General features: G+C 37.7%; 1 protein-coding gene across 3 annotated transcripts; it reads left to right on the top strand.

Moving 5' to 3' along the window:
* Positions 1 to 6,192: 6,192 nt before the first annotated feature.
* rbms1a (RNA binding motif, single stranded interacting protein 1a) lies at positions 6,193 to 26,905 on the top strand. Of its 3 annotated transcripts, none has more exons than XM_058791404.1 (14): positions 6,193 to 6,543; positions 11,923 to 12,104; positions 16,942 to 17,000; positions 18,133 to 18,224; positions 19,978 to 20,135; positions 20,248 to 20,327; positions 20,441 to 20,556; positions 21,668 to 21,714; positions 22,707 to 22,794; positions 22,901 to 22,951; positions 23,173 to 23,283; positions 23,399 to 23,479; positions 24,103 to 24,181; positions 24,638 to 26,905. In XM_058791404.1, the coding sequence occupies exons 1-13, from the start codon at positions 6,490 to 6,492 to the stop codon at positions 24,175 to 24,177; spliced, it is 1,194 nt and encodes a 397-aa protein (XP_058647387.1). In that variant the 5' UTR covers positions 6,193 to 6,489; the 3' UTR covers positions 24,178 to 24,181; positions 24,638 to 26,905. The 3 variants fall into 3 exon arrangements, with proteins under 3 accessions (XP_058647387.1, XP_058647388.1, XP_058647386.1); XM_058791405.1 differs by having other exon boundaries at positions 6,194 to 6,543; positions 20,441 to 20,547; positions 24,100 to 24,181; XM_058791403.1 differs by having other exon boundaries at positions 6,196 to 6,543; positions 24,100 to 24,181.

Genomic DNA, 26,905 nt, shown 5'->3' with positions numbered 1-26,905 from the left:
ATAAAGCCAAGCGTTCTGACTCGCTACACCTCGGCCTTGAGAGGGGCCACCGGCCCTTTAAAATACGCCATTGTCAAGCGTCTCCAGTGAATGTGAGTCTGTATTGTGAATGTGTTGGTGTGTGAGTTTACCTGTGAGTGAACTCTGTTAGCATAGCGTGTTTGTTGTTTGCGCAGCCCTGCAAATTTATGGAAAAGGACATGAACGCAACAGGGGATTACACAAACATGAGAGCCGAGACTCTCGTTGCACGCAGACTCAACACACTGTTTACTGACTCCGTTTGGACGGTTGCATGGCAACGGCAGCAGCCCAGTCACTACGGGCCACTTTTGCTTTGTTTTGCAGCATTGTAACTGTGTGGAAAAGTCTCTCTGTGTGTCTGTGTAATGGAAGAGGAATGCATGTTAAAACTCATGACTTTTGGACAGGAAGTGACTGAACACCCACATGATTCTGTGCATGTTTGTGTGTGTGTGTGTGTGTGTGTTTAATGGCTATGTATCAGTAACATTTTTAGTTTAAATCTAACTAAGTATAACATTAAAGATTATGTGATTTTTTTTATTTTTATACTATCGTGAATAATCTACTAGTTTAATGACTAAGTAACCTATTCATAGGTTGACTTCCCTTACGAAAAAGAAGTTTATTCAAGTGTGCTATTAGTATACTTCTTTTAAACTAAAAATAGGAAAGTATAGGCCTACTTTTAGTCAACTTTTTATGTACCTCGTAGAAATGGGCTTTATGTACTTCTCAGAAATATACTTCAAATGACATTTAAGTATACTTGACTTATACTTAGGAAAAATTCAAAATATATTTGAGCTATACTTGTGCTCCTAGAATCTGTTTTCATTGTTATATGGTAGGGGTGCTAGTACACATCTTCTGTACAGAATTTCCACAAAAAAAACACAAGTGAAGAGGAAAAAGAAACAACAGATACTTCCACATGTAATCTAACACAATCATCAGACATAAAACAGCATCAAGACTGTGTAACATTATGGAATAAAATGTCGACCAATGAAGAGGTAATACTGACTGTCAAGCTTTGGGGTGTTGATCAACTCCATCTACATTTTGATTATCATTCTGAATCCAATTCATAGTCGTTTTTCAGCTTTTTGTTCAAAATGTTGTTTATTTCTTTATTTTTTATTTATGAAACTTACCCACATTCAAGTGTTTAAAAAATGAATGCATGAAGCTTGAATAAAATGTTTTTGTTTACAAGCAAATACCCTGTTCTTTCTTTTGATGTTTTGTATGTTCTGATATTCATATAACAAAATATATACAAATTAATACCTAAATAGGGACATAGGCAGTATACTTAAAGTATGATGTAAAGTTCACTTAAAGAAAACTTACGAATATACTTGCTTGCAGTATACAACTACTAAACTAGTAGTTTACTGAGACTATACTTCAAAGTGTACTAAAAATGCTACTACAAGTATTTAATTAGTAAACTAATAGTATACTTGCTTGATGTTCTGGCTGAACTAATGTGGTGAGTGTGGGGCGGGACTTCCTGACGAGAAAGACGAGAATAGCGTTTGGGAAATCTGTTTGGAAACAGTCATTATTGGTTTTTGTGAATAAATCACTTCTATTGCTGATACTTAATAAAGTATTGTTAGATACACTTATTATGTATTTAGATACATATTTTTGATAGTAAAAAAAATGGATTAGAACAACAACAAAGCACTGGAGGTGGCCCATGTTGATGGGAGCTTGTGTGGGGGGGTTAAAGGGATAGTTCACCCAAAAATGAAGATTCTGTTGTTCCAAACCCGTAAGATATTCGTTCATCTTTGGAACACAAATTAAGATATTTTTGATGAAATCTGAGAGCTTTCTGACCTTGCAGAGACAGCAAGTGAACTACCAAGGTCAAAAGCCAGAAAAGGACATCGTTAAAATAGTCCATGCGTTTCAACCGTAAAAAAAACAAAGCTACAAGAATACTTTTTGTGCACAGAGAAAACAAAAATAACAACTTTATTCAACGATTTATTATTTTCTGGGTCAGTCTGCCGCCATTGGAACGACGTGGGTGAGTAATTAACAAAATAATTTACATTTTTGAGTGAACTCTCCCTTTAAGTACTGAACTTAAGTACTGAACATTTACATTTATTCATTCATTCAGCAGACGATTTTATCCAAAGTGACATACATATGAGAAATACAAGCAATTTATCACAAAAAAAGAGGCAAATAAACATGAGAAGTGCTTGTAATACAAAGTTTCAGACATTGTGGGGAGGAAAACTGAAAGCAAATGAAAGAAATTCATTCACATGGAAGATATGGACATTACTTTTCTAAGCGATTATGTTTTTTGTTGGTGGTTGGTATAAAATTCGATTTAAAATGAAGGTATCAAAGTCCTAAAATTAAAAAAAACAACACAACAACAAAATATATTTTTCTTGCATAATAATCAAAATATCCATATTACTGCATACGGTAGCTCACCTGCCAACGTGACACACTGAACAAACTGTTACAGACATAATCTGCTGTTCTACCTGATTCTCCTCAATGACCTCCTGCAATGCTGAATCAGAGCTTTCTACCTCTCAATTTCTCTCCCTCTCCTTTCCCATCTCTGTTGACCTATTGAATTTTCCCCTGCAGCTTCATGGACTGCTGGGCTTCATTCTGTTTGACCTCTGGTGTTCAGTGACTGACCCTGTGCTGTGCAGGCACTCACCCCTGGAGAGATACAAAGCCTGGGCTGAATTTCCCTTCATCCGTCCAATGGAGACCTGACCAGGCCAAACAAAGCCACCTCGCTGAACTGAACTCTGGGACTCGCAACAGAGAATACAGAACATGGCTGGCTTTTCAAGCACTTTAAAAGAGCTTGTCTACATCAAGTCCCCTAATTGACACAGGGGTGAAAAGAACTGCCTAATTGCATGATTTAGACTCACAATGCGCCCTGACAGATGACACTAATCACAGCGGGAATTATTAAGCCATGTTTCTTGCTTAGACAGCAAATGAGAGGCTATAAAAGGTCACACATATTGGTCTTATGATATGAATGCAGATTGTGGTTAAAATGGTGCATACGCAGCAGGGGTTGTGTGTGTGTGAGTGTACACTTACTCATTGAAATGCATTCAGCAGAGCTCAGCGTTGCAGAGTCAATATTAAACTATGTTTAATGTGGCCCTTTGCAACTGCGATGTCCCAAAAGACTATAATGACACACAGCTAACAAAGATTGATTGGAAGTAATATATGATTGTCAGTATAAAGACAGTCACTGAAAGTATTTTATTTTATTTTATTTTTGCTATATTGGTTAGCAAATTGTAACTGAGTGCCAGGCTTCTTTCTATATATGTAAGCATACAACTAAAATCAAGTAATGAAACATGCAGTCTGTAAGTTGTGGTTTGTTCCAACGCTGGCAGTAGGGGTTGTCAAGTTGACTGTGGTGTGTTGGTGTGGTTTTTGGTTGTTTTTGTGGTCAGTGGTGGAAAGTCAGATTGTGATTTTTTAATGTTTGTCAAGATCACCTAAAAAAGTTTTACTTAGTAATATATTATATTAATCAAGATGAATAAAACAATGTATAATGATAATAATAATAATAATAATAACAACAACAACAATATTAAAATTCATGTTATTTTATCCAATAACAAACTTTTATTAAATAATATTTTATTTAAAGGGGTCCCTGAAGTTGCAAAGACTAAAGTCTCAAACCCAAAGAGATATTCTTTTTAAAAGTTAAGACTTGTCCACGCCCCCCTAAAATGGCTCATTCAAACACGCCCCCCCATGTCTACGTCACGGTGTGGGGAGATTTGCAAAACACCGCCCAAATGTTTACGCAAAGAAAGAGGGCGGGACTTTTATTCTCACTGTAGTATTGTTGTTGCTGCCGCCATGTCCTGGAGATGCTGTGTTTCGTTGTGAAAACGAAACTACTTTGTTTGGGCTTCCAAAAGAGGACACAACTAGAAATCAGTGGTTAAGTTGTATTTACAACACTGTTCCAGAACAGTTCAACACAAATATTAGTGTGTGTGCAGCGCATTTTATGGAGGACTATTTCCTGAACCTGGGAGAGTAGCCTACAATGCTAGCTGTGCACAAAGGCTGTTTTATAAAGTGGGGCAGTTCCAACTTTGCAAGGACAGTCTGGCGCTTCTGACTCATAGCCTGTAAGTATGTTTTCATACTTGAAGAATTTGCCACTGACTATTCAAACGCGAGTTTTGAGCAGTGTAGGGTAGTGCTTGTTGTTTGTCGTTTCTCCGATCACAAATGCAGACATGGTAATGTTTACGTGGCACGATGCAACGCGACGCGTAAAAAGTCAGTATAAGTCATTCTAATCAGTAATTATGTCCCCACTGGATGCAACAAATGCCTAGTTTGTAATGGGTTTTATTGTTTTGGTCTCGTCGCACCGGGACACTGCATCACAATATGGTAAGGGGCGTAACATTTCCATTACACACTTGAGGTATTCGGCCAATCACAACGCACTGGATAGCTGGCCAATGAGAGCACACCTCGCTTCTCAGAACGATGAGATTTGTAAAAATCGACAGGAACAGTTTCTTCCCTCAGGCAATCCATCTCATTAACACTTGAACACTTAACAATAAACATGAAACACACAACACTATCATACATTTATTTATTTAAAACACATACTTATTACATTTCAAATTTGCACCTAACATACCTGTACGTATTAAATTGTCTTTTTTGTATATTGTGTTTGTGCTATTTTGCACATTGTCTGTTTTGTATATTATTATCTTTATTATCTGTGTCTTGTCTTGTCACTGTCATTCTGTCGCACTGTGGAGCTTCTTTCACCAAAACAAATTCCTCGTATGTGTAAACATACCTGGGAATAAAGCTAATTCTGATTCTGAATTCTGATATAATCAGCTTGAGCTCTGGCCTCTAACCTGATTCACTGGCTTTCTGCCTCACTAAACTCTCACACAAATCACACCGCAAGTGAAGCTAGAAATCACACTCAGCGGGTGTCTGATGAGATAAAATCATTCTCAGTCCACAACATTGTCTTTGGGCACCAGTAATTAGCAATATCACTGTAACAGCTTTCGTTACAGACTCAAGAGTAAACATGCAAACTGTAATGTGACACCCAGGAAAAAAAAAAAGAAAAAAAAATAGTTTTCAATCACAGAAGCACGAGAAAGACTTAGTGACTAACTTAACAACACGTTGTCATTCCCTTTCAAACACCTGTGTGGCATTTCAGTTAATTTAATATCTGTCCTACACCAAATTGTAAACTGTCATTGAATAACACTAGGTGTTCCTTGAATCGTTACATAAGCTGTGAAGTGTGATTACAGAGGAACATTACCATGACAAAAAGTATATAAGACATGCCCTGGGCAACCCTCTAGGAGGTGTCATTTTATTTCAGTTTTGTTATTACTGTTGCAGGGGGAACTAGTTCACACCCCCCTGCCATTAAAAACCACACGGGACTTTTGTCTGTGTCTATCAATTTCACAACATTAGAAAGTTAGTTTTTTTGCAGTCAGTGCATAATCAGTTTTGTTTGGGTGTAGCTGGTGCTCATTTATTAATAGTAGCTAGTAGTACACATGATTTGGGATTGTTTATGAACACCTATCTGGATGCATAAAAAATGGCAGTGCCCATAAGGGGTCGACCTGCTCACTAAGTAAACAGAACAAAACACATATTTTTATGTGCATTTCTTAAAAGTGCAATTCATTTTTTACGTGTGAAACTTTTTGAATAAGCAAAAAAAAAAAAAATACCGAAAGCACCTTGTAATTATTCAAATATGAATAAAAGTGTTAATTAGGGTGTATCTGTATGCATGAACCTGCACCCAGGACATAGTGGGACAGTCTGCTGTGTGTATTGTAGACGGGATCTGATGGCGAGGTAGTGGAATGTGTTGCATGCGTGCGGGATTGAACCAAACCTCAAGTAGGGGGATCTTTTGACGCTAACAAATTATCACTCGAGTTGTGTCTGTTTTTGTGTCAGAGTTTAAAAATATTCGCTTTATGCATTTGTATGAATCATGCATGTTTATAATTTGGTTGTATTTATCGGAAAGACTCGTCACGTGCGATTAATTAGACACGCCACCACCCTGCCACCTGACTGCAGAATGGATCGTTCCTCAGTAGGTGGGTCTTCGCTGCGGGCAACAGAACCGAGATCAATGAACCAGGCGATTTACCGAAACTGGTCAGACAAGCCAAGGTGGAAATAAACCATCTTATCAAGAGCGAGGTTTTTATTTAGCAGAAATCTTAATCTGCCCAAAGCACGGATTATCACTTCACTCCGAAGCCAACATTGAAGTGTGCGATGTGGAAAATTTACAGCTCTCTACTGTAATCTAATATCAACTGATTTTGAGAGCAGATTTTTTAATTCATCGTTGGGTCGCATAACACAGAGGAATACAGGATGATCTTCGCAAATACGGCCAACCCAATGAGAACTCCGTCATATCGAAAGCAGGTAGGTGAAGTGAGACATTGCAAAGGTAATGATGATGAAGACTACAGGATGGACTCACAGTGGGTCAGTAGATCCTTTACCTGGGACAGAATGTATTTTACTCCTCTCGCTCGTGCGCGCGCGCACACGTACAGCGGCAGTGTCTCAACATCTAGCGAGCTGCCTACCTAGACAGCATTTTAGGGAGCGTGCGGCGTTTTTGATCTTTGCTAACTCGGAACGGGATTATGATGGACGAAAATGATGCACGCACCTATGATGCCAAAAAAAAAAATGCGATTTAGGTAGACAGATAGTTTGTGATTTGAAACGCGACCGTTGCCTTTCAAGCAACTGTTTTCGATTTTGCGTGAGTTCTTTCCTCATTAGGCCTTTTGGATGTTAATTTGATCTATTTATGTTAATTTGGTGTATTACACAACACCGCTGCGTCTGCACTTGCACAATGTAATATTTATAAAGTCTGTTGACGGAACTGGAAGTGTCTTTTTCCTGCTTTGGGATGTCACAGTGAGCCCAAAAATAGAAATGCGACTAATGAAGTGTCTATTTTACGAACACTCATTTATCACATACATGCATCAGACACCTACTTCAGTGAATTCATACTGTCATATTCCACTCGTTAAAGATATTTTGTAGTATCCCATTAACCTTACTGTCTTTTTAAAAAGATGATTATTATGCATATTCTGTGTTAATGAGTGAAGGGAGATGAGGATGAGAGAAGCCTGTGGTGAAAGTCTCCCATGGCAACTTGTGTCAGGAGATTATTGGGTGTGTTCTGAAGAATCTTTGTCTTATTAATATTCATGAGTTAATAGAATGTTTTCCAGCAATTGGTGGGCCAGCAGAGGGTGTGGCCTGTGGAATTCTATTTGAACATTGCTTGTTTGTACATTCCAAATCTGTAGATGTGAGAATTTATGGATGTCGCATACACACACACACACACACACACACACACACTGCATGAAATCACACATTTACACATGCATTTGCATAGGCGCTCTTGTGGTGGAGCTCAGAGTGATGGCTGTGATAGAGGCAGCAGAAGTTAATGGGCTTCAGGATTTCACAGTTTATAGGAACCATATGGTCTAGGATGACTACAGCGCATAGCTCAGGACCCAAGGGACACGCCGATGTATGAGAGATGGCTTGGATATTGAATGTGACCCCCTCCTCTCTCCCTCTCCCATTGCTTTTTCTATGTCTTAGTTACCCTTCCATGACTTTGTTATTTTCCCAGTTGATAAAACTGGACCATGTTCCCTGTGAGTCTGTGAGCACTTTTTATACAGGACTTGAAATCAGTGTATTTTAATCATGAAAATGATCAGCTACTTCAGTCATTTGACAGATTGAAGAGGAAAATCTCCATCTGTCTGTCCTGTTCACTTTTCTCGTTTCATTTTGTGGATATGCTGCATGAGATCCTAGGGTATTTTCCAACAAATTCTTCTCATAAATCTGCTACACAATGCTGTAGAAGGAAAAGTGGCTTGATCTCTTGCCTCAGTAATTAACAGGCGCTAACAAGCTTATGAGGCCACGTCCAGTTTCACCTCAGCGCACAAGTGTGTGAGCCGCTCATGTGAAAATGGGTCAGTGTGTCAAAAACAGAACTCCCACTAACCTAACAGAGTTACAGTCAGGTGAACACATACACTTATTCACATGCGCTTTTATGCATGCAAACTATTAAAAATAGTTTCAGTCAGAGCCACTGTCTTTTCTAACCGTGTCTGCTGTTTTGAGGTTTTGCAGTCGCTTTTGCGGTGATTTGGTTCTGTGAACAATCACCCGCTGATGTTTAACAGGCAGCCATTTTGTGACGGCTTGGAGAAATGGAGCCGTTTTAATGAATGACTAAGAAACAGGAAGTGAGTCAGTGATGTGGGCTGTGGTGGCCGCTGCTCAGGGTGGGCGAGAGGCCCACACATCCTGTGTCCCAGAGCGCTCCTACATCATGTGATCTTTCTCTGGAAAACATTCCTTCCTCTTTGCTAAAGCAGATTTATGGATGAAAACGCTACTCGCAGTATGAATGAACATGCCTCTGTGGTGAGTTTGGTAATGCGGTTTGGTAATGAGACTCTTGAGTCAAACTCATACCCCAACTGAATACAGAAACGAGCACTAAAAGGTGAATAAAGGCATAATTTTCACATATTTCAGTTAATTCTCTGAAGATTTTCGGTTTAGGGTGTATTCTCAAGTCATTCTAATACTGTTTATCAGGATTTACACTAAACTACTGTATGCTTAAAGCTGCAGTCCATATGTTTTGCCTCTTTGTCGCCATCTCTGTTTGAAACCTGCAATGGCAGTTATTTGCGGCATTATCTTCCTTGCGTGGGTTGTGCTCCGGCACGGCTCCAGCGCAGATTAATCTAATGTGTAGCTGTCAGTCACTGTACTGCTGTGAATACTGTACTTAACAACCACAGATTCTACGTCTTGGAATACAGTGTTTCCCATACATTGATTTATTTGTGGTGGCCACAAATAGATTTTTTCAAAAAGTTTTGACTTCGTTGAACAAACGAGCACTGCACATTTCAAAATCGAAACACGGTGCGGGTGTTTTTATCTCACTGTATTTCTGAAGGAAACCGACTGTCTTCAGAAAATTTTGGATGTCATTTTCATTTCATCTTGCATGTAATGTCTGATAAAGATTTGTAAGCGGAGCATTGCTTTGTGTACAGCGTTAATGGGGAAACCGCTATTTCTCAGCTCTCTAAAAGCGCCTCCTACTGGCAGAGAATGAATTTGCATATATGCCACAATAATAGGGTCCAAGTCTTTGAGAAACACTGGAATATATGACCCAAATAAGAATTTTCACCGGATATTGTCTTCCAAACAGTAAGCAACAAGTCTGACACTTTTGTTCTGACCAACTGAGGAAAAAAGCATTACAATGAATTGTAAAACATCGCAATGGTGATTTAAATCTAACGATCGCTTAGCTCATATCACATCAAACCGTGCAAATTATTATTACTGTTATACTTTGTTCTCAAATTGTTCATGTTAACAACATCAGCATTGAGTGACTACATGTATGCATGTAGATTTCAATTTCTGTACAGTCTAAACTCTAATTGTCATACCACTCGAATTTCATATAAAGAAATTGTTTTAACCCAAAAAGCTAATTATTCTTCCTTAGAACTGGTTCTCTTTAAAATAAAAAATTTGTGTAATCCCACGTATTTGTAATCAGATGCACATTTAAAACTGGAATATAATTTAATTTCAGTTGCATGCATTTCATAAACACATAATCCTTTCTGGATTACAATTTGCCATTACAATTATAAGTTTAATGATTCCAGCTGCTGTGCGAAAGGCTATAAACAATCTGCCACCTGCAGGATCCTCATATGTGATATAGCCTATTAGCCGGGGCAACTTCTTTGTTTACATACATGACGTAATGATGCAGCAGCATGCTTGAATTTCCCGCGAATTCCTACCAGTACCACTCAAATTAGAAAACATTATTATAAGCTAGCGTACCGTTGTGAATCGGGCTAAAGTAAGGCAATAGTTTTGAACACTGGCTGCTTATGTACTTGCTCAAAAATTGATTTTGTATCATTTTTAACCAAAAAAAGTTACGGACCGCAGCTTTAAGGTTAGTATTAGAGGTTAAAATTTGTTTCAGCATTATGTAGGCAGCAAAGTATGTGAGTGGAGCGGAGTGGTATGATTTTGACTGGAGCGAGGAGCGGATTTTTAAAAAAGTTGGAGCATCGTGGTTTTCACTCGCTCCAAGAGCGCTCCACCACCACTCCATCACAAGTACAATTCATGCCAACGACCCGTAATATAACTGCATATTTAGCAAGAATTCTCATGTCAAACATATTTAGCTAGCTTGATAGAGAAGGATCACTCAAATCAGAAAGAATGTGAAGACTATGATGATGGCAATGGACGTCAGCGGGAAGTTATAAAGGAATTAGTTTGTTCCTTCTAGATACTGAATATTTTCAGCTGAAAGCATGATTTAAACAAGTACTATCGCTCTCTCAATAATGCATTCAAACAAATGTAGTCTTACAGTGCTACTTCATCTGTATCCGATTTTGAATGAGCAGAAATCTGAAAGACATGCATCGATCCGTAAAATAACTGAAGAAAACATACTGTTATTTTCATCACAAACTAAATTTGCACTGCAAAAAGCAGCGATTATACCTTTTAATGCTGACAACCATGTTATTAGCTTGTCACGTGGTGAAAAGTTTGCACACCAGTGTTCCAATAAGCCACTTTGAAACGCTCCTGTTATTTTATTTTTTAATATACGTTATGAACAGAACTGTGATATTTCAAACCTACTGAAATACTTTAGACGCAGAGCGGTGTTTCTGATATCAGTGAGTGAGGAGTGGAGCAGGAAATGGTGAAGCTGGAGCGATTATTAAATGCGTGGAGGGCAAATTGTTGATGCTCACATACTCTGGTAGGCACTCTGATTGACATGACCAATGACATTTTTAGCTGAGAGGCGAGGCTTGTTTGGGAAAAGAAAAAAATCACGCAATTCATTCACAAGTAAAGATATGTCTAAGATTTACGATTTCAATTTCTACTTTTATGATACTTTTCCGTCTTGTTTGAAGAGCTTCCGTCTTGAAAGCTTCCAACCCCATTGAATATAATTGAGTGAAAAGAGCAGCCAGCACATTCTTAAAACATCTCCTTTTGTGATCCACTGAAGAAAAAAGAAACCCATATGTGTTTGGAACGGCATAAGGGTGTGTAGCTTAACGATGCCATGATTTTCATTTTTGTGTGAACTCTCCCTTTAATCATTGCACACTGCCGTGTGGCAAGCATTGAAAGGAGCTGATGCCGCATTAGGAACTTCTCCAGAGTTATATGGGCTTTCATCCAGTGAAATAATCCCAACACATTCAGCTCTGGAAGAATGCGTAGATTGGACTGATATGAGAGTTGAAGGACCGACTGTGCCTCTAGGCCTGTTTGTGCTTCGCTTTAACAGGAATTAGACTGTAGGGAGCTGTGGATGTGGGCAGACTCGCTGGCGATGACTGACTGTGTAATAATAACACCAGTTCACTACAGATAGAGTTAAAGATATCATCATGATGAATGGAGTAGCCCTGCCACAGCGTGTTTGAGGGGAGAGTGAGGTGGGGGTATTTTCTTTTTATGTTGTTAGTGTGGATATTTTCTTTTTAAGAAACTCATACAGTGTAGAAGAAAGAGAAGTTTGTCCGTGGTTTGTTTTGGAAGTCGCTATTTTTGTGTTTCAGTGCAGCCATTATGTGATGTCATCTTCAACACATTTCCATTTGTCAAATCAATGAAATCTTTGTTCGGCTCCCATGACAGCCTCCTGTTGCTCCGCCCACCCTTCCGATGGCCCCGCCCAGCCCGAGCACCAATAGCAGCACCAACAACAGCAGTAGCAGCAGCAGCACGACCGGCTGGGAGCAACTCAGCAAAACAAACCTCTACATCCGTGGGTTACCGCCGGGAACCACCGATCACGACCTGGTCAAGCTCTGCCAGCCGTGAGTATTGGCTGTTATGTCATGACAAAACCACCAGCAATGTTAATTAGAGTCTTGGATGTACATTCAACCAAATAAATACAGTTCCTGTTCTGTTCTCCTCTTGCTGTGAGATTCTGGAGCACAGCAGGGTTGGCGTCTGTTGACAACTTGAACATGTGAGATTGTCAGAATTAGGTCAAGTTTTGGGATAAACCCTCATGAGCCCCTGTTTACCCCACAAACATCTGCCACAATCAGCTTTTTCAAGACTATACCACTAATAACCAGTTAAAACCACCTCAATCATGTTAATGATATTATAGTCTGTCACCTGATCTAAGGTTGAGGTTGAAGGCAACATGAGATGGTGTTCACAACCTGATTTTACTTAAATAATCGAATGTGATTCTAAGTTTAACAGGATATTTAATTAAAAAACATAGCATAGAACATTTTTCAATTACACTGCATAGTATCCCACAATGCTTTTTTTAAGTTAGCCTACAATGATATTCAGTGATTTGACATCTGTCATCATACGTATTTACGAGTGAAATGGGATATTTAGCCAAAAAAAAAAAAAAGGGTGGGGCTCGATTTTTATTTATTAGGAATTGATTGGATCATGAAAAGTGGGCATTGCTTACCCCAATGGAGAATGTTGTAGAGGTATTGGTGACATCCGCTGAAATATTATAGTTGTTTCAGAGGCGGAGCAAGTAAGGATTACAAAGACAAACACATTTTTTTGTTTGGAATATGTACTGATGAATTATTTGAGTTCAATCAAGTTATAAGCCTTGAACCAAACCAAGCAGCTATGAGGTGCATTACAACATTACAAACATTGATTCGAAGCAAAGGTGCAAAACTGTGTACTGGTTTAATGGCTTTATTGAGAGAGAAAAATCTACAAGGAAATATATAAGTGTTAATTTAAAGATGTTGACTACGTGTAAAGAATTAATATATTTTTTATGTTTATTTCAAAATATGCACATGTATACAAATGTTTTAGCTTGAGAGTGTATGGAGACTGACTCAATTGGCCTATCGGTAAGCCCCTCCCCTCAAACGCAGACTAGCCAATGGCAGTCCAGTATCAGTTGCACAGGGAGCGGAACTCGGACATCTTTAGGTTTCAGCGCCATAGAGCTCACTTCGTTTTATGGGGTTTATGCTTCAAAAATGGAAAAACGATGTGTCTGGGGTACTTGTAACACTGATTCCAGGTATCCTGAGAGGATGGGCAATATAATTTATTTTATTACATTTCCTGAATCCAAACAAAACAGAGCAAAATGTCCCTAAGTATTCACCCCAATACAAATGAAGACAAAAACGTTAATTTTCTGGTTGTCATACACTCATTAAGTTACAGTTTTCATCTGCTCAAGCAGAACGTTAATGTTATCTTGTGCTTTAGCAAGGTATCTCTGGCGAAAACTAGCTAACGTTAAAATTAGTGAGTCCATGCTAACGTACAAACCTAAATAGCGGACTGTTCTCGCGTCTTGTACAGTGTAGGTCAAAAACACATAAACGAAAGTCTACATTTCAGTGCCTCGCCATATTAAACTGGTTAAAAGTACATTAATTTAATCGTACCCTGCGATACATGAACAGTGTTGATCCTGCATGTTGTTATCCGCGATCGTGATGACCGACCGTAATATGAGACTTCTCCCGCTTGCATTGTGATCTGTAAACTCTCGCTTCCAGTTACCTACCGTATTTATTTTTAAATATTTTATAAATCCCTCCATGGAATATTTAATTCCCATTTGGTTGCCTTCTGTGTCCAAAATTGTGCAAAAACATCGTGGGACAAGGGTTTCACACTGCAGCTGTCATTGAAAGACAGTGAGCAACTCCGTTTGTTTGTTTTTCCGATGGAGCAACAGTAACTAAGGGGTTACTGTTTGCCTATTTACCAGTAAACAGTACCGGGCTTACCGATAGGTCAATTACATCATGCGCGCACTCCATGGGGGATCTTTAGCGTGTTTTGCTCATCACATTTCTCTGATTCTTGGAGATTTCTTTGCATAATTACGGGTAATGCATTTTTCCACCAGGAATTCTCCTGTTGAACAGGATTATTTAAGAAATAAGTTAAAATAATGCAATAACGTAAGCAACCTTGAATCTTACAGTATTTGTCGTTAAAAACCAATTCCCTAAAGGAGAAAATGAATAGGAGTTTACTTTCGCAACTCAACTGTTTTCATGTCATGTTGACTTTATTTAGTATTTATTTTAATTATTTAGCATTTATAGTAGGGCTGGGCAAAAAAATAGACTTTTTGATTAATCGTTTTTTTAAATGACGTCGATTCGATATCGATTCTCAAAAGCCGCGAATCGATCTTTTCCGGTATTTATTTCAGCAAACATTTCACACAAGATCTGATTAACGTGAACCTTCTCATTAGTCTATCATTAAACCTCTGTTGTGCAGCAGTTTGTTTGCCAAAAATATAAGGGTTTAATTTTCATTTGATTAGGATAAATTATATGAATGTTTTATGCCATCATTTAGAAAAATTAAGAAAAACATTTTATAGGGCCTTATTATTGTTAAAAAAAAAAAGGACCCTATACAAAAAAGAATAGGTTTAAAATACAAGCCTTTAGCTCTTAATTTATTTTTATTAATTCACTGTTTGTAATCTGATGTTTACTGTTAATTTTTTAGAAATATTAATAGAATTATGTAGTAAAACTATATTCTGTAACTATATTACTGAATGTAATAAATAAAATCGAGAATCGACACAAGTTCTTCCCTCTCACCGCCTCTGAAGCTCGTAACACACACACCAGTGGGTGTTTGTTTGAGATCCTCTGGTTCATAACAGACGCTCTGCCTGCAGTAGTAGGCCAGCAGCTATGATTCAGCAGTTACTAGAGCAGGAAAAGTCGCAAGTCTATTGGATCTGCAGACGTTGTCAGGGGTTTCGTTTCCAAATATTCGTGCGTTGCTTAGTTCCCTAAAATATTGCGAGACGGCTGTTACTAATTTCATCCTGCTGAACACAATGGAATATTTGGTAATGCTATTACGTATCATCGTCCCCTTTCGTACAAACATATATGCGTGCGTGTTTATATTCACGTGAGAGAGCTTGTTTGTGCAGAGGTGTCCCAATCCCATGTGTATTCCTTTCAAACATTCCCACCGTGGGTTAATTTACCCCTCTCTGCCTCCAGGAGACCAGTCATCTCCATGGTAATCCCTCAAATTGATTGTAAAGAGTCAGATGGGGGGCCCATAATCCTCTTGGCTTCTATCCTGGTTAAAAGTGAAGCTGAGGTCATATGTACATATAACTAGACACAATACTACAGACTTCACGGTTATAATCACAACAGTATATTTTGGTTAAAACCATGAGGAATGTGTCAGTTCAGCTTTGAGGTATTGCGGTGAGATTGTAACCTCGCTTTCCGGAGCCGTTTTTAATCACAGAGAGTGACCGTTCAGGGCAGAGCCGCGGATTGATTTGCCTTGATCCGCATCAGGCTGAAAAACAGCGTCGCTCTGGGAGACTCTGACAGAATTCTGCCGGCGGGGGCAGGAAATGGGGCCTCCCCGCCAAAGCGCATGGGTCAAGGCCAAGGTCGCGCGGTCCTCTGGCGCGTGGAGTCTTGTGATCTGTGTGTGAAATGTGATTGGCTCCGCTTTTCCCTCCCTTGCGACACGGCCCAGGACGCGCCCCAAAATGTTATTTAGCGTTTGCTTATGCTTATGCTAAACATCACGCTGAATAAATATTTATTCATCTCAGCCAGAGTTTTAATGACACAGGAAAAGGATTATAAATATATGAGCGCATTTAAATTTCAGCAGTCCTCGGTGAAGGTGAATGAAAAACAGCTCTTTCCCAGTCAGCACTACTGTCACGGCTCTTTCCTGCGCAGCCTTCCTGAGAGGGACGCCAGTAAATCTAAGCTGGCATGAGAATACTTTTATTTTTTAGCACTTAAAACGCAGTCATTTCATAGCTGTGGTGTGGCAGTTCAAAGGTTCGGGGTCAGTAAGGTCTAGATTTATTTATCAGTGATGCATTAAATTGATCAAACAAAGGAGACTATTTCAAATAAATGCTTTTTAAAAATATGAAGTTTCCACAAAAATATGAAGCAGCACAACCGTTTTCAACGCTGATAATGAGAAATGTTTCTTGAACAGCAAATCAGCATATTAGAATGAACTCCAAAGGGTCATGTGACACTGAGGACTGGAGTAATGATCCTGAAATTTCAGCTTTTCCATCACAGGAATAAATTGCATCTTAAAATATATTAAAATACAAAACAGTTATTTGAAACTGTAAATATATTTCACAATATTACTGGTTTTATTATACTAACAGTACATGAGTATGAAAAAATGGAAAGATAACCATTCACTTACTCCAGTGTTTATGGGGAGTTACTTTTCTCTCTCTCTCTCTCTCACACACACACACATGCTAAGACAAGTGTTTCCTTTGAACCGTGTTGATTTGTGTGCTGTAATAACAGGTTTCTCATGGACACTCCATTAAAACCACTCAATCCTCGCCTGTCACACAGTGACCCTCTAAAGCATCCAGGCTGTCGGCATCAAGTGTCTGTCAATGATTCTGTCACAAGTGACTCTTTGTTTCTGAATTATTAAATGTCTCGAACAGACTTTGAGAGCACTTTTGGGTGGTGTTTTTTTTTTCTCAGCTCAGGGATTATGGTAGATCTTGTGTTTCATGTCCTACAGGTCATGAATTCCTGTGCTGTTGTGTCATTTGACACATTGACTGACTCGTGAGCTGAGCCTGTGCTAACTTCTCCCTTTTTGTCTGTCTGTAAGCAGATATGGTAAAATCGTGTCCACCAAAGCCATTCTTGACAAGACTACAAACAAATGCAAAGGTTTGTCATGTAATTTTATTCTTACACTTCTTACACGTTTAATTCTTACAGTTAACACTCTCATATCAATTTATGTTTTTTTTTTTTTTTTTTTTTTAACCCTGTGTGAAAAGTACTCTGGTAATACCATATTTCTTTGACAAATCAGTTGGTATTACCATGGTATTTTTAAAACAGGACCATATACACTACTGTTTAAAAGTTTGGGGTCAATGTAATTTTTTTATTGTGTTTGAATCCAGTCTCTTATACTCAGCAAGTCTATATTAATATTAGTAGAATTTAAAATAAATGTTTTGGACTGTATTTTAAATAGTGCTGTCAAATGATTAATCGCAATTAATCACATTCAAAATAAAAAATTTGTACTGTGTGTGTGTGTGCTGTGTATATTTATTATGTATATATAAAACACACACATACAGTATATATTTTGAAAATATTTACGTGTATATATTTGTATTCATATAATTTATTTATTTATTATATACATATATTTAATATATAAACAACATATTTTTCATAAATATATTCAAGTATGTGTGTGTGTGTGTGTATATATATATATATATATATATATATATATATATATATATATATATATATATATATATATATATATATATATATATATATATACACACACATAAATATGCACAGCACACACACATAATATATAAACAAACTTTTTTTTGGATGTGATTAATCGATTGACAGCACTAATTATAAAATTTATTTTATTTCTTTGAATTTTCAGCAGTCATTTCTACTGTCCTCAAGGCCACATGATCCCTCAGAACAGCATTTATTTGAAATGGATTTTAAAATTATAATTGATCAATTTAATGTCTTTGCTGAATATAAAGTATTACGTTTTTTCTAAACTTTTGAACAGTAATGTAAATACCATGATACATGTATATGATAATCATTTAGTAATATTGGATATTTCTAAGTACTATCATATTATCATGATACCATCACTAACCGATTTTAAAAACCACTTACAAATTGTGACCCAGGTAACGTGGTGTGATGAGCGAGTTATTTAAAGATGTGTGTTTGGTCTAGTGGTTGGTTGTAGATTAGATTGTAGATTAGTTTGTGTTAATGCACTGTGTTTTCTTCGTAGGGTATGGGTTTGTGGATTTTGACAGTCCTGTATCTGCACAAAAAGCCGTCGCAGCACTAAAGACCAACGGAGTTCAGGCTCAAATGGCCAAGGCGAGTCATCTGTTTGTGACATCACTTCCTTTTTAAAAGTAACTGGTTCATGACCTGTCTGCTAGGACGATTCAGGAAATGTTAATATAAAACATTCAAATTTAACCTCCGGTGTCTATGTATCTGCATTTCTTCAACGTTTCCTCTCTTCCGTTTCTCGTCCAGTTACACACAAACACACACACATGCATTTCCTGTGTGTCTTTGTGCCTCAGAGAAGTATGTGTGTAACAATCCTGCAGTGACCTTCTCCTAGGTTCTGCTGAGCATTTCTGCCTGCATCTTCAATTTTTAATCTGCCCTCTTTTTCATCTTCCTCCCTACTGTCAGCATATTACTCTTCCACTTCCCCGTTACTTGTGTGTGTGTGTGTGTGTGTGTGTGTACTGTGTAAACATGTCTGACGCATACATGTTGAGGAATGTTGACGTCTTCTTTTGGCCCGCCCTCATTTCTGCTGAGGCATCTAGAATAGCAAGCTGAGATTGTGCCTTCAGCCAATCGAATGTCAGTCTGAAATGCAGCTTGTAGCATATCGTGTGTCCTTGTTAGCTGAGAGACGAGTACAGCATTGTATTGTGGCTTCACAAAGTACTCAAGCACCACATCACAGCACAGGCAGAGTATAAACCGCCTGAAGTTCTCACCCTTGAAACACTAGACACATGATTCCAATGGAAAAAATGAATGAATAGATGGTGTTGCTTTATATAGTTAAAGAAGAGGAATACAATTGCAGTGTGTTGTGATAGCTGCTCAATGTGTTTTAGTCTGAAAATACAGGTTTCAAGCTTATTCAGACAACTTGCTTCTCAATTAATTGAATGGTAGGGAGTGATGTAAATGAATATGTCATTGTAATATCTTTCACATAATCAGCATTTCTACCAATCCTTCAGTGGAAGTGGTAGCTAAGCTAGCAGGTTTATTAGCTAGCCATATGCTAAACTAACAGGCTAATCATTTAACATGTAACTAGCATGCTAATCACCTGGCGCTGTAGGTTTAGCTTGTAAACTTACAGGGAAAAAACAAATAACAACAAATGTTTAATTTGACCGTTTATAGATTCTGTAATATGCTGTGGTATGTGACATAATTTAAATACATTAACTTATTGTCATGATTAACACTAAATACATTGCGAAGTGATTTTCTATCAGAATTATTCACTGAAAACTAAGCTAGCATGCTAATCAGTCAGAATGACAATGGTTTAATTTGACATAATTTTAATACATTAATGTATTGTTTACACCACAAAATAATTTTGTATCATTTTTAATTTAAAGATCCAAATTAATCGGCCATGTTTAGCTAGTATCATGTTTAACTAGTAAGCATGCAGGCCAGCCACAGAACCAAGCAGGAAAATCATGCAAAGGTTAGCTTTTAAGCTGACTGACAAAAAAACATATGGAAAATGTTTAATTTGTCCATTTTACACTTTAATTTACTGTGATATATGTAGTCATTTAAATACATTAACAACAGTATGCTAAGCTAGAAGGCTAATCAGTTAGCAGTATGCTACATGAACAGGCTAGCAGTAGGTTAGCTTACAAGCTAACAGAAAAAAACAAAACCTGAGCAACAATAAATGTTTACTTTGACCATTTACACGAAGCACATTTAAGATGATGTCTTTGGACTCAGTCAAGCCTCACAGTGGCTGTTATCCTCTGAATAGACGCATGAAGGATGCTTAATAATGCGTGTAATGTGCCATGTGTTTTATGTTTTCTGAATACAGCAACAGGAGCAGGACCCGACTAACCTGTACCTGTCCAACCTGCCCGTGTCCATGGATGAGCAGGAGCTGGAGAACCTCCTCAAACCTTTTGGACAGGTCGTCTCCACCCGAATCCTCCGTGACAGTAACGGAGTGAGTCGGGGAGTGGGTTTTGCCAGGTCAGTGACATTTGGGTACTGATTTTGTGTGTACAGTTATGAATCGGTGTCAGAAATACACTATTTGTATGGATGTGTTGTGAAATGTTTCATTTTCTTGCTTTATTTTAAGGATGGAATCAACAGAGAAGTGCGACGCCGTGATCTCTCACTTCAATGGGAAGTTCATTAAGTCCTCCTCTGGGATGCTGGGTGAGTGTTCAGCACAATATTCTCTACAATGCATATATGTTCTATATGTAGACTAGAGGCTATAGATTATGTAGTCTTTGCTGTATTGTAAGTGAAATGTGTGTGTGTTACAGGTGCATCAGAACCTTTGTTGTGTAAGTTTGCTGACGGCGGGCAGAAGAAGAGACAGAGTCAGGCTAAATACGTCCCCAATGGACGAACCTGGACACGAGACGCCGAGGTGAGACTAGTAAGTCCTTTTTATAATTGTGTGTGTGTGTGTGTGTGTGTGACGTGATGGCAGGTGAATGGGTGTGTGTTTGTGGCTTAAAGCAAAATTTGCCATTCTTACATGGCATCATACGTCACACTTTGTTTGCTTTCCAACCATTTAAATCAGATTATTAACATATTTTAAATGTTAAAGGATTAAATGTTTAAATGTTCACTTCCAGAATAAAAATCTCCTGATAATTTACTCATCCATGTCATCCAAGATGATCATATCTTTCATTCTTCAGTCAAAAAGAAATTAAGATTTTTGAGGAAAACATTCCAGGATTTTTCTCCATATAGTGGACTTCAGTGGGAGCCAACAGGTTGAAGGTGCAAATTGCAGTTACAATAACAGTCTTATCTAGCGATACGATCAGTCATTTTCTTAAAAAAATTAAAAATGTTTATACTTTTTAACCACAAATGCTTGTCTTGCACTAAATCAACTTCCCACATTATGTAATCACGTTGGAAAGGTCACGCATGACGTAGGCGGAAGCACTGAGCCAGTGTTTACAAAGTTAACGTGCAAAGAAAGTCAAACACCCCTTTACAAAAAAAGGTAAAACAACGATGTCGGACGGTTTTTAAGTTGGAGAAAATGGGATGGAGTTTTTTGCTCTACCCTACCTTACCTTTTTGAACTGAGTACACGGACGAAAAACTAACCATGCGTGACCTTTCCAACGTGTATATATAGGCTATATACATATACATTTTTATTTTATTTTTTAGAAAATGGCCGATCATTTCGCTAGATAAGACCCTTATTCCTCAGCTGGGATTGTGTAGAGCCCTTTGAAGTTGCATTGAAACTGCAATTTGGACCTTTAACCTGTTGGCTCCCATTGAAGTCCACTATTTGGAGAAAAATCCTGGAATATTTTCGACTGAATTATCGATTTTCGAATTATCGACTAAAGAAAGAAAGACATGAACATCTTGGATGACATTGGGGGGGGGGTGAGTAAATTATCAGGAAATTTTTATTCTGGAAGTGAACTAATTCTTTAATTGTAAAGTGAAACTGCCTTTATCATGTGTATGAAGCCAGTAATGCTCAACTTTTCTTTTGCTTTCTTTAGAGTGGAATGACCTTGACATATGACCCTAACACCGCCCTTCAGAATGGGTAAGAACAGCTTGAACGTGTCTTAAAATGCTAATTTATATGCATAATGTATATTGTCTACCGTATTCTATAGAGTCCTGCATGTGATATGCAAAAAAAACAAACAAAAAAAAACAATAATTATCAGAGCCACAAATTATAAATTTCTTCCCATTACTTTTTAACTCTTTCCTTAGTTTTAGTTAAATAGTGTCCATGTTGTACTAATGGAGACCACATTGTACAAATTTGTTTGCTGGTTTTAATTTAGTTAAATTGTGGCCACATTGCACTGAATTGTTCCCACGTTTTAGATAAATCATGAGCACATTGTACTAATTAAACCCCTTGTTTTAGTTCAGTCGTGGCCATGCTGTACCCCTAGTAAAAAAGTAATCAATTTAAAATACATTTGTTTTATACTAAATATAGTTCAAATCTATTAACATCTTTACTGACATTTCGCTCAAAAACTTACTGATAGAAAAATTATAATTAAACTATTTGGAGTACTATCTGTGCACAATGCACATTTCTTAATATTAAGCCTAAATTGTTTGATTTTTGAATAATATTGGTCCTTAAATGCAAGATATTTAAAGTGTACCTGAAGTATACTTGCAATAGTTTCACTTTAGCACAATCAAATGTACTTCAGTATATCTTTAGTTGGACTTCAACACTACTTCCACACAATTAAAGTGCATTAAGCACAAAATTATTTGTTCCAATTTAGCAGACTTTTAATTATACCAGTTTAGTATACTAAAAGTACAAATGCAGGGTATTTTATTAAGTACATGAATATGTAAATGTATTTGTAGTATACTTATCATGAAATAAATGCATTATTTATTTAGGGGCCAATTTGATTACAAGTTTTAATTTGGTGAAATCATAATTAAATCCGATTAAAAGATGTTTTTTGTACATTGTGTAATAGTGACTAAATAGTTAAAATGATGTGCAGATGTCATATAGACCCTCAAAAACACTGTATCCTGATGCTACAGGTACTATGCTGCTCCTTATGCCATGGGGAACCGGTTAATGGCTCAGCCAGGAGTGTCTCCATACATGTCTCCCATCTCTACTTACCAAGTACTGCTCTTCATCTTCTACTTCATCTTCACGGTCACATGGTGTTGACGTGAGTGTTTCTGACCAGCACCTGCTTGCTTGCTAACATCTGTGTTTGTGTCTCCAGGTACAGAATCCTTCATGGATGCCACATCATCCTTACATCATGCAACACCCGGTAAGGCCAAAAGATTCTCTCTTTTATCTCTCGCCATCTCTCCTTTTATTCACGTCTCCTTCCAAACTCTTACACGAGTCATAACAGTATTTCCTGTTTTTGCCCTATTGTGGGCAGGATTTCTCTGTTATTTAGTGCTGATGTATATTAATAGCTGGATTTCTCACTCTCTCTCTGCATTTGCTGATTATGGTTGTTGTACTCGTGTTTTCTTAACTCAGGGAGCCGTTCTGTCGCCCTCTATGGAGCATCCCATGTCACTGCAGCCGTCCGCTATGTTGGCTCCCCTCACCCAGCAGATGGGCCATCTCTCTCTGGGCGGCACTGCAACCGTATGATCCTCTCACACAGATTGCACTAATATATGGCACAAGCGTATCTGCTAATTAATAAGTAATATTTACACCTGTGTTTTTAATAAAGCCACATCGTTCTGCTTTCCTGCAGTTTATTCCTGCCAACACAGCAATGCCAGGAGCTTACATCCCTCAATATGCCCACATTCAGCCCTCTGCCATCCCTCCTGAGGTCAGTCCCACACTCAGGTTATCAGTGACAGTTATACCACAGGCTGCTACAGTCTTCTGAATTGTCTAGATGTCGTTACCGTTCTAACTAAAAAAAGCTTTTCAGGGAATTTATCTGAAATGAAGTGTATTTTTTTAAAATGATAAAATTCTGTATAAATCTTTATATGCACGCACACACACACACACACACACACAGAAAGAGAAAGTGAGAGAGAGAGTGATCGCAGATTGCGCTACACACACATAAACTTGTTGTCAACACTTCCCTGCGATTTTTATAATAAAATAGCCTAGATACTAGATTGCTACATTATATTCCTTAGCAACTATGGTAAAATTACTGTTTTTGAAGTAATTGTTTGTAGAGAGAGGTACACACAACTGTCATCTCTCTCTCTCTCTCTATCGATCGATCAATAATTAATTGAAATACATGCTATAATTCATTCAAATAAATGTGATCTTACCACACTAATTCATCTCTGTGTCAGATTGAAGCGGGCAGAATGCTAGAGCTAACGTGCCTAGCATAACGTGCTAACCACACAAAATTTAAATATTTTGGGATATTTGCTTAATGAAATTCAAATATATAATTTCTGCCTTTGGTCTTTTCAGCAGGAAAGTGGTGTACAGCCACAAGATGTGTCCTCTTCAGATCCTTCGTCGTACCCTTTCCAACCAAACAAGCAATAAAACGGTATTTAATTACCGTGTTTTTATTCTTGTGAGGATCAGTGTTCTGTTCAATCACCCTCAGGTTTTGCAAAATCCATATGACTTCCTTTCTTCTTTGAACACAAGAAGTTGTAGAATGTTGACGGGTGCTCTTTACCATATAATAAAAGCTCCATGAATGACAAAAAATGACTTTAAAAAAAAGTAGTCTCATCGACGTCAAACCTGGTTTGATTTGTGCAACATTTGAATGAGATTTTATAGTTACAGCAGCTTAATTTGAACAAAAAGCTTCAGAAGAATAAAGCACACAAGTCGTGCTGTATGTACAACTTTTATGGTCCTTTTTTGGCATTTTTGGAATTTGACGGCCACATGTTCATTTTTGGGTTAGCCATTCCATTGAATCGAGTCCTTTAATATGCCAGGACACCACTAGTGTTCAGTGTTTGACTAGTGCTGTTTTTTTTTCTTACAGGTTTACCGTCTGAGGTCAGAAACAGATACGTTCTGCTGAGTGTTAATACCGTAACAAAGTTTGCTTTCTTTTAGAGGAAGTGACATCAGAAAGGAAGTGACCCGCATGCACGGGTTGCAGGAAATTTGTCCATGATTTAATCATCAACAAGAAACCTCAGAAAACTCTTGTGCAAACATTTTCTCCAACAAACCACGACAAGGCAATATTACACCAACTATGGACGACGGAAGGGAGCAGAGTTTTATTTTGCTAGAAAGAGGAAGGAGAAGATGACAAATGCTTATTTTTTACCAAGAACTATTAACACAGACCATGTCTGTGATGATGATGATGGTGATGACACCTTTCGATGCATGATGTTTTTTTAAGTATGGTTTTTATTACGTTTTTATGGACTGTTTCTCAAACAGACAAAAGAAACCATTTTTTTGCGGTTGGAGTCGAAATGAAGAGCTTTCTGTTTGCTTATTTGGTCTTCCACTTTGCCTTTTTAGTAGTTCAAATATTTACCTTTTAAATAAGGTGGGTGGGGTTTAGAATGGCTGATGCAATGCTTGCTGGCTATTGGTCCTTGCTCCTGCCTCTCAAAGCAAAGGCTTTTCTGTTTGACTTTAAATGTCACTCTGAATCAAACACGTTTGTTGATCGTGCGTCTGTCGTGGATGAATCTTCTTTCCACTGAATCCGTGTGTACAGTCTTTCTGTAGATGTAGAAGTGTAGAAGTGGATGTCGAGATGCGGGTGGGTGGGATTTAGTGGTATGAGTGGGTGGGGTCAAGCTAGATGAGGTATGTGGGTGGGGCTAATAAAAGGGATATTGTGGATTTGGGAAAGCTTACATTGTTCCTTCTGTTCACAGGATGATTGCGATTTTATTTACAGTGCCATTTTTAATTTATTTGACCTTTTTTCTCTTTTTTTTTAACACACTTCAGGATTTTGTTTGATGCTCAGAAAAAAAGGCAGAAGTGCAATGTTTCTTTAGGTAGAAAGCAAGAAATTTGACAAATGTAAATCGATTATAGAAAAAAAAATATCAGTAATGCCATTCGTTATGTAAATTAAACCTACATTTGTGGCCTAACAGATACATTTATAGACACACAATAGCACAGTTTTGCAAAACTACGTTCCAAAAGAGAAACTCCACAAAGTTTCTGAATAAATAATGTAATTAAAACATTCGTCCTTGCAATTTAATAAATAAACAAACATGCAACTTCAAGGCAACTACGACACTTTCCACCAAAGACCTTTTCTGCCTACTGTTGAACACAATAGTATGGACTACTGCAGTGGGTTTTGGTCAAATTGAATTGTAGTTTGTGTCTTTTTTTCCTCAATCTTGGCTCTCGGCTTTAATCTGGTTCGTAAGTGTGGACACATGAACATCTCTAAGCAGCTGGACGGAGGGAAGACTTGATCACAGGTTCATAACGCGGTTGTAAACAAGCTTTTCATCTGTCTGTCATACAGTTAGTTAAGCAGATTTCTGTGTGTCTGTGTGTGATTGTGTATTTAGATGTCCAGGTCAGCTTGGCCTTTGATCTACCTCAGAGTTGTATCTGTTGTCTGATTGGTTGGGCTGCAGGTCTTTCCTGTCCAATCAGATGTAAAATCGCTAGCTCAGGAGCTGGTGTCATGCAAAACTTCATCTTTAATGCGTCTATTTGTCCTCCTCTTTAAAGAAACTTCTATGTTTTGTATTGGTATGTCTTTCTTTTGGTGTTTTTTTTTTTTGTTTGTTTTTGTTTACATTGCATTGTGATGTTTTGAGCTTGACTGTGTGGAGAATTTCTTTATGGTCTTCTTTTTTGTCCATTTTCTTCCTGATAGGTGCAGCAAAAAAAAAAAAAAAAAGGAGAGGCTTGTGTAATTTTTCCTGCATTTGTTTGGTCTTTTTACAAAAATCCACATAAACTACCTTCTCTGGAAATTTTTGCAGTTTGCTGTAGCCTCTCCGTTTTTAGAGGTCTAATCTGAAGAACCAAAGTGAAATACTATCGTAGTGACTAACGTGTCAAAAAGCAGCACATCATAGTTTCATTGGAGAAATACAGTGTCTTTATTTCAGATGTCAAAATAAAGGTTTCCAAACAGCAATCATTCACGCAGTGTATAAACATAGGACTGTTGTTGAAATACTGAATTTTTCAAATTGTTTTATTGAACACCTGCCACTTGCACGTCCAGAATTTGTTTGTTTTTATTTCTATTTTTTTTCTCTTGTGAAAAGATTTTTTTAATTAAAAGAGCTTAAATTTG

The sequence above is a fragment of the Onychostoma macrolepis genome, chromosome 11, assembly GCF_012432095.1.
Source record: "Onychostoma macrolepis isolate SWU-2019 chromosome 11, ASM1243209v1, whole genome shotgun sequence".
Lineage (NCBI taxonomy): Eukaryota > Metazoa > Chordata > Actinopteri > Cypriniformes > Cyprinidae > Onychostoma > Onychostoma macrolepis.
This window is presented reverse-complemented; position numbering and strand designations above follow the sequence as displayed.

Bases quoted from the DNA above. Each gene is read 5' to 3' on its own strand.
- rbms1a (XM_058791403.1), top strand. From the start codon at position 6,490: ATGATCTTCGCAAATACGGCCAACCCAATGAGAACTCCGTCATATCGA. The intron at 20,136-20,247 runs GTCAGTGACATT...CTTTATTTTAAG, and splicing joins CGGGGAGTGGGTTTTGCCAG to GATGGAATCAACAGAGAAGT. The intron at 22,952-23,172 runs GTAAGGCCAAAA...TTCTTAACTCAG, and splicing joins CTTACATCATGCAACACCCG to GGAGCCGTTCTGTCGCCCTC.